The sequence below is a fragment of the Pristis pectinata genome, chromosome 12 (genome assembly GCF_009764475.1).
Source record: "Pristis pectinata isolate sPriPec2 chromosome 12, sPriPec2.1.pri, whole genome shotgun sequence".
Lineage (NCBI taxonomy): Eukaryota > Metazoa > Chordata > Chondrichthyes > Rhinopristiformes > Pristidae > Pristis > Pristis pectinata.
Genome location: NC_067416.1, coordinates 27,925,057 through 27,939,385, shown reverse-complemented (window position 1 = coordinate 27,939,385; position 14,329 = coordinate 27,925,057). Strand labels below are relative to the sequence as shown.

General features: G+C 37.9%; 1 protein-coding gene across 2 annotated transcripts in view; it reads right to left on the bottom strand.

Annotated features, from left to right (window-relative positions):
- Positions 1 to 14,329, bottom strand: part of LOC127577001 (inositol polyphosphate-5-phosphatase A) — a 426,171-nt gene that overhangs the window by 17,835 nt on the left and 394,007 nt on the right. For both annotated transcript variants that reach the window (XM_052027852.1, XM_052027851.1), the window contains exon 13: positions 3,400 to 3,511. In XM_052027852.1, coding sequence (XP_051883812.1) covers positions 3,400 to 3,511 — 112 coding nt within the window. The remainder of the gene's footprint in view (positions 1 to 3,399; positions 3,512 to 14,329) is intronic.

Sequence of the window (14,329 nt, the reverse complement as noted above, 5' to 3'; positions counted from 1 at the left end):
CATACTTATGATGCACAGTTAAATGGGCACCACAGAAAATGAAATAAAGCTACAATATAAAACATAAGAAATCAACAATCTTCTAATTAGTTTTAAATGCAATGAGCTGATTTAAGGTCAGACACGTTATTATAAAGCACTGTTGCCTGCAATCAAAATGTAACCTTTTCTTTGTATGCATGGACACTTTCAATATTCTGGAATCATCATGTAGTCACAGCAGGAAGTTCAAGTGCATTAATCAAATTCAAGATGATAATTTTCAAAAGCAGCATAAAATTGTAGATTTTCAGCTGCATAATCTTAAGACAGATAAACAAATTACAGCAGCATACAAGCAGAAACAAAACTACACTTCACTGAGCATTCATTATCACATGCTATCAAGCAGTTATGCAGCTCCGTAGCAGTGGCCAACCTTTGGTGTGTTAGGGCTCAGAAAGCATAAAATAACATGATGGTGAGTTAACGGACCATGGCATGATAGATGATGTTGCACAGTGGCTGTTTACAGCTCCATGTCTGTACAATCTGTAACGCCTAGTGCATTGTGTTCAACATGCCGTTTGTTAATGTGAGATGATTCACACATTAGCTAGGTCCCCCTCCCCAGTATCCTACAGTGAGCTCTCTATCTGTACTATAATGTACCTGGGCAATCAATGGAGGCAATAAAATAAATGTGCAAAGTGATAAAATCTAATTACAATACAAAAGGAATTTTACGGATCAAATGATTTATTTTTTATTCTGAATTGAGGAAGATGCAGTGTGTGAAATCAATGAAGAGAAAGATCACTACAGGAGCAATATCAAACTGATGACAATGATCACAGAAAGCAGTCAAAAGGCAACAAGGTTCAACTAGCTAAAAAGTACATAAGCTAAAAATGATAATTGACTGTGCCAATAATAAGTCATTATTGTTAATCTTGGACATTAAATTACCAGATATTTGCCTGTTCAATGTTGTACTTTTGCTTGCTGGGAGTATGAAATGCCAATTAAATAAAACAATATTTCAAGCAGTAACATAGTTTTGAAGACAAATTTACATAAACCCTGAATGCTAAGCTAGCACTTTACCAATATCATTATTTAGAACAAAAAAATGGATCTTGGAGTTTGGTATGTCTCTCTCATTGAAGTGTGTTTTATAATAATCATCAATAAACAATTACATAATACCACCATCAGAAAAAGCAGTTCAATTTCATCATTCAAAATGAATTGTCATTTAGAGAGTTAATTGAAATTTTATTAAGTATTAAAAATTCATTTTAATTCCCAACACACATTAAGAAAAAGTGTTGAAGACATGGCCACCGAGTAAAAGCTACTGTACTCTCACAAATAATGAAGGTCCATTCACAATAGAAGAATGATATAAATTCAGTAACAAAGTCTTTAGTTTTAGTGTGGATTAAAGAGTCATGGAACTAATCTATTGTTATCTTAATGGTGACAATATTAATTTCAAAACTGCCGTGAAAATTCACCTTTGCACATGTGACATCAAATAAATACCTTGTTCTTTGTTGCAATTGTGATAAAGAGTAAAGTTTAGAAAATGCAAAGTTAAATTATGGTAAGAAAACAGTTGCTATCTTTACTTGACAGTGGAGGCTGGACACTGGAATTACTGGACACAAGTCTGTGGCAGTGACCAGATTTACATCAGGTGGATGGGTTATACTCGGTTCATAGCAGGACAGTGATAAAGGTTTACAATTGAAGTTTTCTGATCAAGGATGCAAGAACATTGTCCTGCCAGAGAGTGAGAGATATAAGAGAAAGATACAGAAAAATTAGATACACATAGACATATAAAAGACATGGAGAGAATTACATCTGGAGAACAATTCTTGCCATGACCAGATTGTTGTATTCTATGATCACTCTGTCAATCAGGCTTACTGATTCAAAATTTCCCTTACTGATAAAGGCAAGAATGCAAAGCTAATAAATGATTTGGGATTAAATGTCTTTTTTTTCAACATATTTCCTCATATCATTAAAGACATTGGTCTTTAAGTGAAATAATTTGACAAATGCTGGCTATATATGTCTACATTAGAAAACGTGCATTGAGAGGAAATGTGTAGCTACAGTCTGCTTTTTTTGTTCTCTCAGAGAAAGTGCTTTCTCTCAGAGAAATCTCAGTGCTGAGATTCTGAATTTTTGTGGGAAATGTTGGGACAACCCATGTTTCATCAGAATGCAAAGTGGTCTGTTGCTAATGTGTTATTGCTCAGTCAAAAACTAGCATTTTTTAATGCAAAATGATAGCATTCAGATAGTTAATCAGGTTATGTGCTGTGCAGAAAGTCATGGGATTTGTTGTGGATTCCAGGGGACATCAATTCACCTGGTTTCCCTTCACTCGATGATGGAGCATAATAGAGCTTCAGTGCTCTGAACCATGGAGATGTCTTGTGAATGGATAGCTAATGTAAACTGCAAATTAAAGTTTTAATAAACACTAATAAAAAAGATGAATCTTAGTCTCTATGGCCATTTTGTACTTGGCTGTAGCTGTTCAATCAGTCTCAGATGGGTTGTTTGCCAGGGGCTAGTGTGATGTTTCTGAATTGCACTCCTTGTAGGATGACCAAGGCATCAAATATTTAACAGAGGGAAACACAACATAGCAGGCAAATGAAAGTAAGAGGACCTGGAAAAGTGAAAAGAAACCAAAAGATGTACACTGATTCAGTATCCAGTCAGACAAGGAAAAAAAAGTGAGGACACAGGAGATCGCAGATGCTGGAGTCTGGAGCAACAAACAATCTGCTGGAGGAACTCAGCAGGTCAAGAAGCATCTGGTCTAGTCCTGATGCAGGGTTTGACCCGAAACACTGACAATTCCTTTCCCCCCACAGATGCTGCTTGTCCCGCTGAATTCCTCCAGCACACTGTTAGTTGCTCAAGTACAAATTGAGCACTGCATCATTCACCGTACATTCAACCAGCATCCAGGCTCACCTGGTTTCCAACTATAACCATGTAACATGCTTCTACTGAATTAAAGAGTAACTGATACCTAGAGAAAGTTTCTCTCTTGCTCTTTCACCTCAGGAGGATACAGTAAACAAGTTGTACACAGTTTGAAATAGCCACCCCGATCCCTTTCAATCACTTTACTCTTTAACAGATTAATTTTGGATTGAAGTTTATGAAGTACAATAGGATTAAGCAATTATCAGATCCCCCCTGAGAACCTTTCCCTGTGTGGTATGCAAAATATGGCTAGTAAGGAGGATAAAGTTCTAGACGTTTAATCCATAATGTTATGCACAGACTAGCATGGCACATGAAATTTGCAGTTCATCCTAACTAAATATTCATTCTTACATTTACTCAGTATTAGTGGATTAAAAGTTTGGGTCACCTACTCACCTTATGAATAAGATCCCGTGCCAAATGTGACAAAAGAATCCGATCACACCACGAGGGACACCTTGTATTCATGTACTGCTTTCCCTGATTTGAGTCTTCACTGTATGGATAGCTGGAAAAGGGAAACCAGGTTAATTTACTCTCTTTTTTCCTGGAGAGAGAATCATAAAGGAGAAAATGCAATACTGTGTGTTTAAATCTTTTCTATGGCATTTACATTTTCCAACTGTTACAAGTAATGGTATAAGTGAAAGGTGCTGATGTCTTTCAATTGACTTTTTGAGCACTTAGCAAAGTGATAAGCATGTTTTGTTATTTATCATTCTATTTTTGTTACATGAAGAGCAGCTTTACTTTTTCCATTGTTGTTAATTACCTGAGTATTTTCCCCCATCACTCACCCACTAAGGAACTCTTTGAACACCTTTTTAAGCAGCATTTCAATCACAATAGCTGAGAAAAGGGGACAAGGAGGATCTTCTCCTGCTCCTGCAGAAGAGGACAGGAATTCCACAATAACTTCTTCTTTACCGACTCCTCATTCACCTTCACCACTTCTAGGATCTTCCTTTAGAAGTGATGGCTTTTAGGATGCATTCTTCAGAAGAAAGCTTATAATATTTAAAGAGATGTAACTGCTGGCCACAGGGCAGTTGGTTAGATTGAATGAAGTAAGGACCGGAGAAATATTAATATCAGGTTGAGTCAGAGAGTGTTCTGGCCATACAGTGCTTGATAAGTGCTTAAATCCTAAACACTTCTTAATTTGCACAGCCTTGGAAAATACCCAGTGTTGGGCCAGGTCACCAAGGTGGATGGAATTCCTGCTTCACTGCTCTTGGACGTGACTGTTAATCATTTCTCACCAAACTTTGGTTGGCAAAGTTCACAAAGGCTAAATACCATGTAACCACATTTCTGTACATGCAGTTTTAATGAAAATATTTGTTATGTTAGATGATTAGATTTCCTTGAGGAGAAGTAAAACGAGTAGTGTCAGGAATATAGTGTGAATGTTTTAAATGCCGACATGTGAACTTTGCTAATAAAATTTTCCACTTTACTAGACAGGATCCGTATCAGTGTTCATCAGATATTTCTGTGGTTTGGGGGTTGGGGGAGGGTGAGCCCCTATCCAAAGGTTCTTCTCCCCTCGTGTCCAAAAAGATCAGATATGAACCTCTACCCCATTCACTCGGCGCAACTGGTGGAGCCATGGAAACTTCCTAAAATTGCAATGTTTCTTACTTTAAAGCAGTATTCTGCGCTGTAAAGCCTGCAAGATAGTAATGACCCCAATCGAGCCAAGGGCTGCTGTGTGACCAGGAACAGGGGCAGGTGTGCATGGATCCCTGTAAACTCTGCATGGATAAGGTCTTGGGTGATGAGCTTCTATGCCTCTTCCCATATTATCCCTGTGACTACCTGTGATGTTATAGAGTGCACTGAAACAAGCCCTTCGGCCCACTGAATTTATGTTGACCATCAAGTGCCCACCTACACTAATCCCATTTTTATTCCCTCCACATTCCCATGAACTCCCCCTAGATTCTACCTACACATTAGGGGCAATTTACAGTGGCTCATTAATTGACAAACCTGAATATCTTTGGGATGTGGGAGGAAACTGGAGCACCTCGAGGGAACCTACACAGAGAGTGTACAAATGCCACGCAGGAAGCACGTGAGATCAGGATTCAACTCAGGTCTCTTGGAGCTGTGAGGCAGCAACTCTCCCAGTTTTGACACTATACTGCCCAGCCATCAGCAAAAGAAATCAGGTGTAATCAAATCCATGTTGGAAACTAGTGTGGAGGGGAGAGATGTCATTGAAATTGCAAGGAAGGCTCAGTCTTAAAGTGTAAGCAGTGTCTTGGGTTAGTAGTAAGGCTGCAGTGATGTGAAACAGCTTGGCAAAGAACACAGTTTGACTGTTGGCCCTTCAGATGGTGTTGCTTCAGCAGAATAAAAGATGGGGAGTAAAAGCTTTCTTTATGCTGGAAACGTGATTCTAGTGCTAATAAAATTCCTGCTGGAAAGTCAGTAGTTGAGTTTCTTGCCAGGGACAAAAATGCTTGGAAATGGGTGCAATTTTTGTTCTACTCTAGGTTAAGCCTATTTTCAACTGCATAGCACTTTTTTCTTTAGTACTGTGAGAAGTAATTCTTAGGCCTGTGTTTCTCATGCCCATTGCTACAAACTGGTGTCCACTCCTTGGCATATTGGTGACACTGCTCTCAGCTCTTGCTTTGATCCTAGGGTCTTTCTTTCACCTCACTCCCTGCCCCCCCCACCGAAAAAAAGAACATGCCAATCATCTGCTACAGATGTGCTAACTGTTCCCTCTTCTTCCCTCCTGCTGGATCCATTAGACCCCCAGGGCTAAGCTGAGGCTGGAAGGAGTTAAGAACTAAGGATACAGAGAGATTGCCCTTAGCCTCCTGCAACCAAACTCTCAATTACTGTGTACAATCAAAGAGTGTGGGTAATTGGGTCAAAGATCAATAAAAACATCACTGCAATCGCCAAGCTAATAGAATAATTGGCACAGATAATCACGATAGATTGAGAGGAACGTAAAAACACAAGAAATAGGAGCGTGTGTCGGCCATTTGGCCTACATGTGCTCCTACAGCTGCAATGGAATATTATATTCTGTTGACAACATCTAATTCTATTGACTTCTATGGAGCTGAACTTTGGAAATAAGATACACCTGTCCATTATTCTACACATCTATCTTGTGCAAGGAACCAAGAATGTATTTCTATGGGATCTGCAGCTTGACAGTGCAAATCCAGCTCCAGGTTTCATTTCAAATCTTCCACTGTGATCTGTGGTTGTTTCACTAGAGAAGAACCCTGTTTGCACAACAACATTAGTGTTACAGTGAATGAGAAACCGCTTAGCTGCAATGCTAAAATCAATGTGTGAATATATTCAAAGATAACACCTCCTTGTGAACGGGTACATTGACTTTAAGGTATTACACATTCCAAAAAAATAATTAATGCATCTTAAAGACCAACAAGATTATTTGAAGCAATTAGCCAGTTTCTTAATTTTGTTGTGAAACTACCAAAATAGATGAATCTCACTTCAAGATGAACATTGCGCCTGATTAAATAATGCTTAGCAGCTGATACAAAGGGCCTTTGAATTGAAAGCTGGAATTTTTAAAATGCTGATGTTAATAAGACTTATTTTTTTAATGGCTTTCTTTTTTGTGGTTATATTGATAGTTTTGCATTAGGATTCAAACATGTCCAGTGGCAGCTTTCTTGCAGAATAAACTAAAAGATGTTGTGCAGCTCATTTGAAAAATTAATCAGTATGGTAAACACAGAACTGCAAACATTACAGTTAAAATACAATGTGTTAAACAGCTGCTACTTGCAAATGTTACAATAACACCATGGTGACCAAGCTAACAATGGGGTCAAAGGTTTTAGAAGAAAATGGGGTCAATCAGGCTGCAGTAGCAAAGGACAAGTAGAGCAAATATTACTTGAATCACTCCACTGCATATCAGATCAAAATTACAAGGTAGGTTTACTACAATATATTCTTGATCCCTTCTGTCGACATAAACTGAAAACATTCCTTTAGAAAAGCCTGGAAAGGCTAACTTTAATGTTCCAAAGCTGTCATCGTGACACTAATTTCTACTTAACAAACAAAATGCTCAAATAAATACTGACTTATAATTAACAATATTCAATGATCTCACTGACCAGTAACTAATCTCCTCAAATTTGCTACAAAGGCAACAAAATAAGGGGCTAGATTGCAGATGAGAAGTCCTGAACAAGACTTCATTAACCACAATGTAAACTATCCTGGGATGGCCTGCTATATGTGCACATCTTGTATATCCCTGCAGATTACATGGCAACCTAATACAATGAAAAACATGTGCAGGTCACTCCAGCATGCTGATTAATTTCTCTAGATTAGTATTCCTGCACACTTATCAGAATGCAAACTTCACTAAAGGGTGTGTACAATGGAAAAAAAATCACTTTTAAACAATGTCACTTTACAACCTTCCAGAGTCAATACTGTAATTAATGAATTGCTTGATAATGTAACAATTACTTACATGTTTGCCCTTCCTCAAGAAGTCTTCATTCACAACTGCCTTCTACTCATTGATTGGTTGTATACTGATACTCCTGAATTAAAAGTTGCACCTCTTTTATTGCTAACAGCTGGAGCCGTCAAGGCTGTGTTTAGTGTGACCAACACTTATTTTCAGACTAAAAGTGATCAGGTCAGGAAACAAAATTTTAAACAAAGCTTTCAGTGAATTCCCAGGCCAAGTTAGGCGTATCCTTGTGCACCCTTTTGGCATGAATCACAGACATGATTCATCCTGATAAAGTTCTGTTGTGTGACTCTGGGCCTGGTCAGCAGACAAAAATTGCATTATGGGTTATGTCAGAAAGTGGCCAAGAGATTACTTCTCTTGTGTCAGCTACCAGGAGAAATTACATTGGGGAATAAGGCAATGGCAGAAGAATTTTTAAAAAAGTATGTTGTGTCTGTCTTCATGGAAGCAAACACAGGAAACCTGCTGGAAATGGAGGAGAATTACAGCTGCAGGGTGAACGAGGAAATCAAAAGAAAATAGCATCAGATAAAAAAATATTCCAAGAAATTATTGGGACTGAAAGGTGATAAACCTCCAGGACCAGATAACCTGCATCCTAAGGTTTTGAAGGAGATGGCTGTGGAGATACTAGTTGTTATCTCCAGAAGTTCATACATTTTAGGACAGATTTCACAGACATTGCCTATATTATAACACCAGAGAATAGAGGCATATGGACTATATGCAGGCAGAAGGGATTAGGTGTCATTAGCTTAATTAGTTCAGCACAACATTGTGGGCTGAAGGGCCTGTTGCTGCGCTGTACTGTTCTATGTTCTACCACTAGAAGTAGCAAATGTGAAAGTGGAGGAAGAGAAAATGTAGGGAACTATAGAGCAATTAGCCTGACACCTGTGGCAGGGAAAGGGTTGACATCTATTATAATGGTAGTGGTAATAGTATACTTGGCCAATAAAATAGGATTGGGCAGAGTCAGCATGGATTTATGAAAGGGAAATCATGTGTGACAAACGTGTGGAGTTTTTGAGGTTGTAACTAGCACAATAGATAAGTTGATATGGTGTATTAGTACTTTCACAAGGCCTTTGAAAAAGTGCCACTGAAGAAATTAAACAAAATTACAGTGCACGGTATTGGGGTAATGTAGTGGCACAGACTGAAATGTGGTTAACAGACAGAAACTGAACACTGACCCATTCATTGCTCCTACCTACAACTGGGATCCAACTCTCAACCCCGATAGATAATTGTAATCACGCCTGATGCCCTTAAGATCTCAATTTCTTGTGACTGACATTCTGACCCTTCACCCCTGGGCCTCCCTACAATAAAGCCCACCTCCCCACTGACCCTTTCCCACCTTGTGAGTTGGACTCAAACCTATAACCCATTGTTTTTCATTGTATTCTCTGTACATAAAGGCCTACTCTCTAACCTGAGATTCTAAAGTTTATAATGGTGGCTTCACCACAAGTTTCATTTATCCTCAAGACAACTCCATCTTATTTCTGGAACTCAGTTCAATTTCAGGATTGCCACTTCTTTCAGCAGTTCGACCACGGAAATACCTTCTTACAAAGTTTGTGCCAATTTTATTGATTGGTACCCCTTTGCAATATCCAGCTTCTGAGCATTAATAAATATTTCCAGGATCTTCAAAAAAAAATGCCCTTGGTTACAGGCTCAAAATGCATAAGGCAGTATCAGCTAGGCAATGTACTCTGCTTCAGAAATTTGGCTCTGTTAAAATCAATGGAATCAAAATCAGGAGCAAGATTTTAATGTGCATGTCCTTCCACAATGTGCCTTCACCACATGTGACTGAGAATTCTAACCACGAGACACTATGTACAAAATTGCTATGTATCATTCAGTTGTGCTACATTGACCTTGAGCTGTGGCAGATCCATCAGCAAACCTACCTTCTGGCACTTCTGAATCAACAACAACATTTACCTCTAACTTAAAACTGCTGGTGCCAAATCTTTATCCAAGCCTTCATTGCTCGAGGTTCAATTCTTTATCATTCTTCTCACTATTCCATACTACTCAAAAGCTAATTCCACCAACTGCCCCCATGGCCATTATCCTATCTGATGCAAAATTTTCTTCAAAAGTTACCTATCTTTGCTGATCTTCATCAATTTCCCTTCCCCTTCTGAAGTACCTTGAAAAGGCTCATTCTTGATTTTAAATATATTTTGGTAGCCTTATTCTATCCGACCACTGCAGACTTTTTCAGCTCTGCATTTCATATTCATCCTCTGCTGCCTTTGCAATCCACCATTGATGAAGTCTTTAACTCTGCCCTCTGAAATTGCCTCTCTAAATCTTTAACTTGCTACCTCTCATCCCACCAATGTTTTGAAATCTTTTCAAAACATACTGTTTTAATCTTAAGCCTTGACCTGCATCGCCCCTTAATATATTCTACGTTATATAAAGTATTGTAAAAATGGATAAGTTTTGTGATCTGGTCAATGGATCCTTGATTATTGTTTTTTTCCAAAATATAATTAATGGATCTTTGTACATCATTTGGTTAAATCGGTGAAAGTTACATTCCTGCGCCTTGTGTTTTGATTTAAAGAATGTGATACAAGCTGTAAATTCATTTTGCTTACGCTCAAGAAGTCATCCATCAGGTCAGTTGTGACAAGACTGAACACTGCACACATTTGTGCTGAATTTGGCTTTCCCATGTTAGTGTTCATTCTGGAGCCAGAGAGGCGTGACATGGAAATGATGTTGTGCTGTTCTCACTAAATATTTCAAACCTCTTATTATGATAAACTCATATTCAAAAAGGAACTTCCTCCAAATTTGTTCTTGGCGAAGTATCTTTTTTCATTCAGAGGAGTGTTTGTGATGTTGTACAATTGTTATTGAAGTACAGTTTCTTTCTGTGTTGTTTTTAACTTAGCAATTGTACTTGTTGAAGACAGGCAAAATCTTAAACATTAAAAGCAACTGTGATATAGCTCTGGTGTGTAATCTGTTACTGGAAGGTGAAATTGTCAGATGTGATGGTATCTTCTAAAAATTGTCTATTGTTTTCAATGATAAAATACCTATTGGGATAACTGATTGTACCAAAACAACATCAAGATTCCAGATTAATCATTTGGCTTAAAAAATATAGAATAATGGTGTTATTTCTTAGTTTTAGTCCAATATTCCACACAGCTTGCCTAAATTGTACAACAGTTGTACAATTTGTACAATGGTTGTACTACTTGTACAATTGTACTAACTTGTACAATGGTAGGCTATCTAAGGAGGAGAAAGAGCCAGGATTGACACTAAACATTAGATAATGAAGAATTAGTCTTATGCAGTTCATAAAATTAAATGATAATTTGTTAAGAGTCTCAGTTGTATTATTTATGAAGCCATTAGGCATTGATTATGTTTAAAACTGCTAACGTGCCCAGCAGGGAATACATTGTAGTTGCAGCCATAGTGATTAAATGAATGGCTCCTTTCCCACATCGGGGTGTTTGCCAAGTCTAGACAGCAGCAATGGAAGTGAGGAATGATATACAGTTGTCCCTTCACCGTTTGGCGTTTAAGACTAAGCTGATACTAGCTTGATGCTTGCCTTGGCAAGTTAGCAGACATCCTAGAAACTCTGCAGGTCTGTGAGGATAGGTCAGAAAAGCAACTTGGGACAAACCTTTCAAAAGAGAAAAAAATGCAATGTTTGTGTTCAGTGATGGATGGGAACAAGCTGAATAAAAGATAAATTAATTATACATCTTATTATTGGAATGACAATAAAAAGCAAAGCTTGTGGTATTTGTTTCTTGACAAGAAGTGCATATTAAATAATGAACTCACAAAACACTTTCAAATATTGCCAGACATGTGAAAAGCACTGATTAAAAAACAACTTTTATTTTGTTCTATTTTTATTTTATTTTATTGTGTTTTATGCTGAAGAACTGGGCACAATTAATTACTTAAATGGATTTCTGTGTCCTAGTTCTGATCCTATCAATAACCTCCTTATTACTATACTCTCATGTGACTGATTAGGAGTGGCCTGAATTTGGAAAACTCAAATGTAGTTAAGTTAACTCAATCAAAGATGGTTCTTTCAAACAAATTCAAAGAGTTAATTTGTTAATAATATTAAAAAATACAAATTGTTAAAGAATTCATGGTGAAGTATTTAACATGTGTTATGTTTTTGTATGAACTGACTTATGTCAATTCTTGGTTTGTAAATCCAAGAGCTTAATTCAGGGTGAAATGTTTTATTTTCATTTTAAAAAAGTCAATATTGAAATTATTTTACAATTGAATGGTTTCCTCATATGTAATCGGGAGCTGGTGTAATTGATTCCTTTTCTGATATAAGAATTATTTATTGCCAAACATATTCTTTTAGGTTGAAGTCCAATAGATTGCAGTTTGTGTGTGCAATGGAGACTTTCACATATAGTGCAGTGCCATTTGTGAGTGTTCCATTTTGCTGAACGAAAATAAATCAAATCCATTTAACACATTAGAAGCTACATTTTTCCCAATTTGTGATGTCACATTATTATTGGTATATTGGGAAGATTATTATAAAATGGTTTCAAGTGATTTAAGTAATATCAGTCATAGGAATATAGGGGAAGGAGTATGCTATCTATCAATCCCAGATCTGAAATTAAACACTAAATGCTGTTTCTGGAATACAGTTCCAAATTTCTACTAACCTTTGCATGCAGGAGTCATAAAAGCCCTGGTTCTTTTTAGATCATGCAGCCTTGTCTCCCAAATCAGGAGAAATAGTTTCTCTCTGTCTATTCTCTCTCTCACCCCCCCAACTATCTGAATTCCAGGGTATACAACCCCAACTTCTGTGAGCTCTCCTTAAAAGTTAATTGTTGGAGTCCAGCTATCATTCTGGTAAACCTATAGTGCTCCTCCTTAAGATACGGCATCCAGAAATATGCAGAGTACACCATATATGGTCTGACCAGGGTATTGTATATAGCTGCAGCAATGCATCTGATCTCTTTTACTCTGGAGCTCTAGATATAAATAACAAGCTTTTTGATTATTTTCCATACCTGTACATATATAAATAATCTAGGAACAAGTCTCTGCTAGTCTTCCATCATTTAGTACTACTATTCATCAACTATCACAAACTACATCAATGGTGCTGAGGTCGAGAGGGTTGAGAGCTTCAAGTTCCTGGGAGTGAACATCACCAACAGCCTGTCCTGGTCCAACCACATAGATGCCACAGCCAAGAAAGCTCACCAGAACCTCTACTTCCTCAGGAGGCTAAAGAATTTTGGCATGTCCCCGTCAGCCCTTACCAATTTTTATCGATTCACCATAGAAAGCATGTTATCTGGATACATCACGGCTCGGTATGGCAACTGCTCTGCCCAAGACCACAAGAAACTGCAGAGAGTTGTAGACACAGCTCAGCACATCATGGAAACCAGCCTCCCCTCCGTGGATTCTATCTGTACTTCTTGCTGCCTTGGTAAAACGGCCAGCATAATCAAAGACTCCACCCACCTCAGCTGCTATCTCGCTGTTATAAGAGTATTGAACAGTTCCCCAGTACAATAAGATGGACTCTTGGCCTCACAATCTACCTTGTTATGATGTTGTACTTTATTGTCCACCTGCACCGCACTTTCTCTGTAGCTGTTGTACTTTATTCTGCATTCTGTTATTGTTTTACCTTGTACCACCTCAATGCACTGTGCAATGAATTGATCTGTATGAACGGTGTGCAAGTCAAGCTTTTCACTGTACCTCGGTACATGTGACAATAGTAATTAAAAAAAAGTATCTTTTTTTTATATCCAAAGTAGATGACTTCATTTCTGCCTACACTGAAATCCATTTGCCACAATTTTGCCCGTTCACCTCATCTATTCATATCACTTTTAATTTAAAGCTTCCAACTCTACTGTCTAAATGCTGTCTAAATTAGTCATCAGCAAACTTCAATGCAAGGTCTTCTGTCCTGATATCCAAGTTATTTATAAATATAGTGAATGTACCATGAATTTGTCATTCTTACGTGCGTTTTGGAAGGGGACCATTAGAACTGTGAATCACTTTAATCAATAAATGTAGCATGGGTGGTACCAAGATTTTTCCATCAATAAACTGCAGATAATTTCTCAATTGACATTTGCTTCAGCCTTAGCTCATTGCTAGCATTCTTACCTCTGGGTTAGAAGAAATGGACTCAAGCCCTACTTTTGTTCAGTATCAAAAGGCTGCTGCATTGCCGGGGGTATCGCCTTTCAGAGTAGTCATCAAACAAAGGCCCACTTTCCCTTTCTAACTGATGTAAAATATTTCTGGGCACTATTCAAAAGTAGCAGATGAATCTTCTGGTGTCCCCATCAACAATAATCCTCTACCAGCAATACTAAATCCAGGGTGCTTGGTCAGTTATCTCATTACTGTCTGTGTGACCTTAATGCTGCAATTGCCTTTAGGATGACAGTCACAACAGTTCAGAGGTAATTTGATAGCTGTGCAGTGCTTTGGGACATTATAAGGGAATGGAAGCCACTGGATCAATGCAGTTTTGTTTTCTAATTCCTTCAGTAAGAATGAGACAGTTGTTGTATTTCCTATCTGAATCTTGTAATACATCACCATTCTTTTTGAAATATTGTGAATGAATAACTTCATCATGGGCAAATGACACAAAACTTGGAAATGTGGTTAACAGTACTAAGGGTATAGACAGGCTGGTGAATTGGGCAGATACATGGCTGATGAAAGTTAATGCAGGGAAATGCTTTATTTTGGCAGAATGACAGAGTGGAGGCAAAGTAA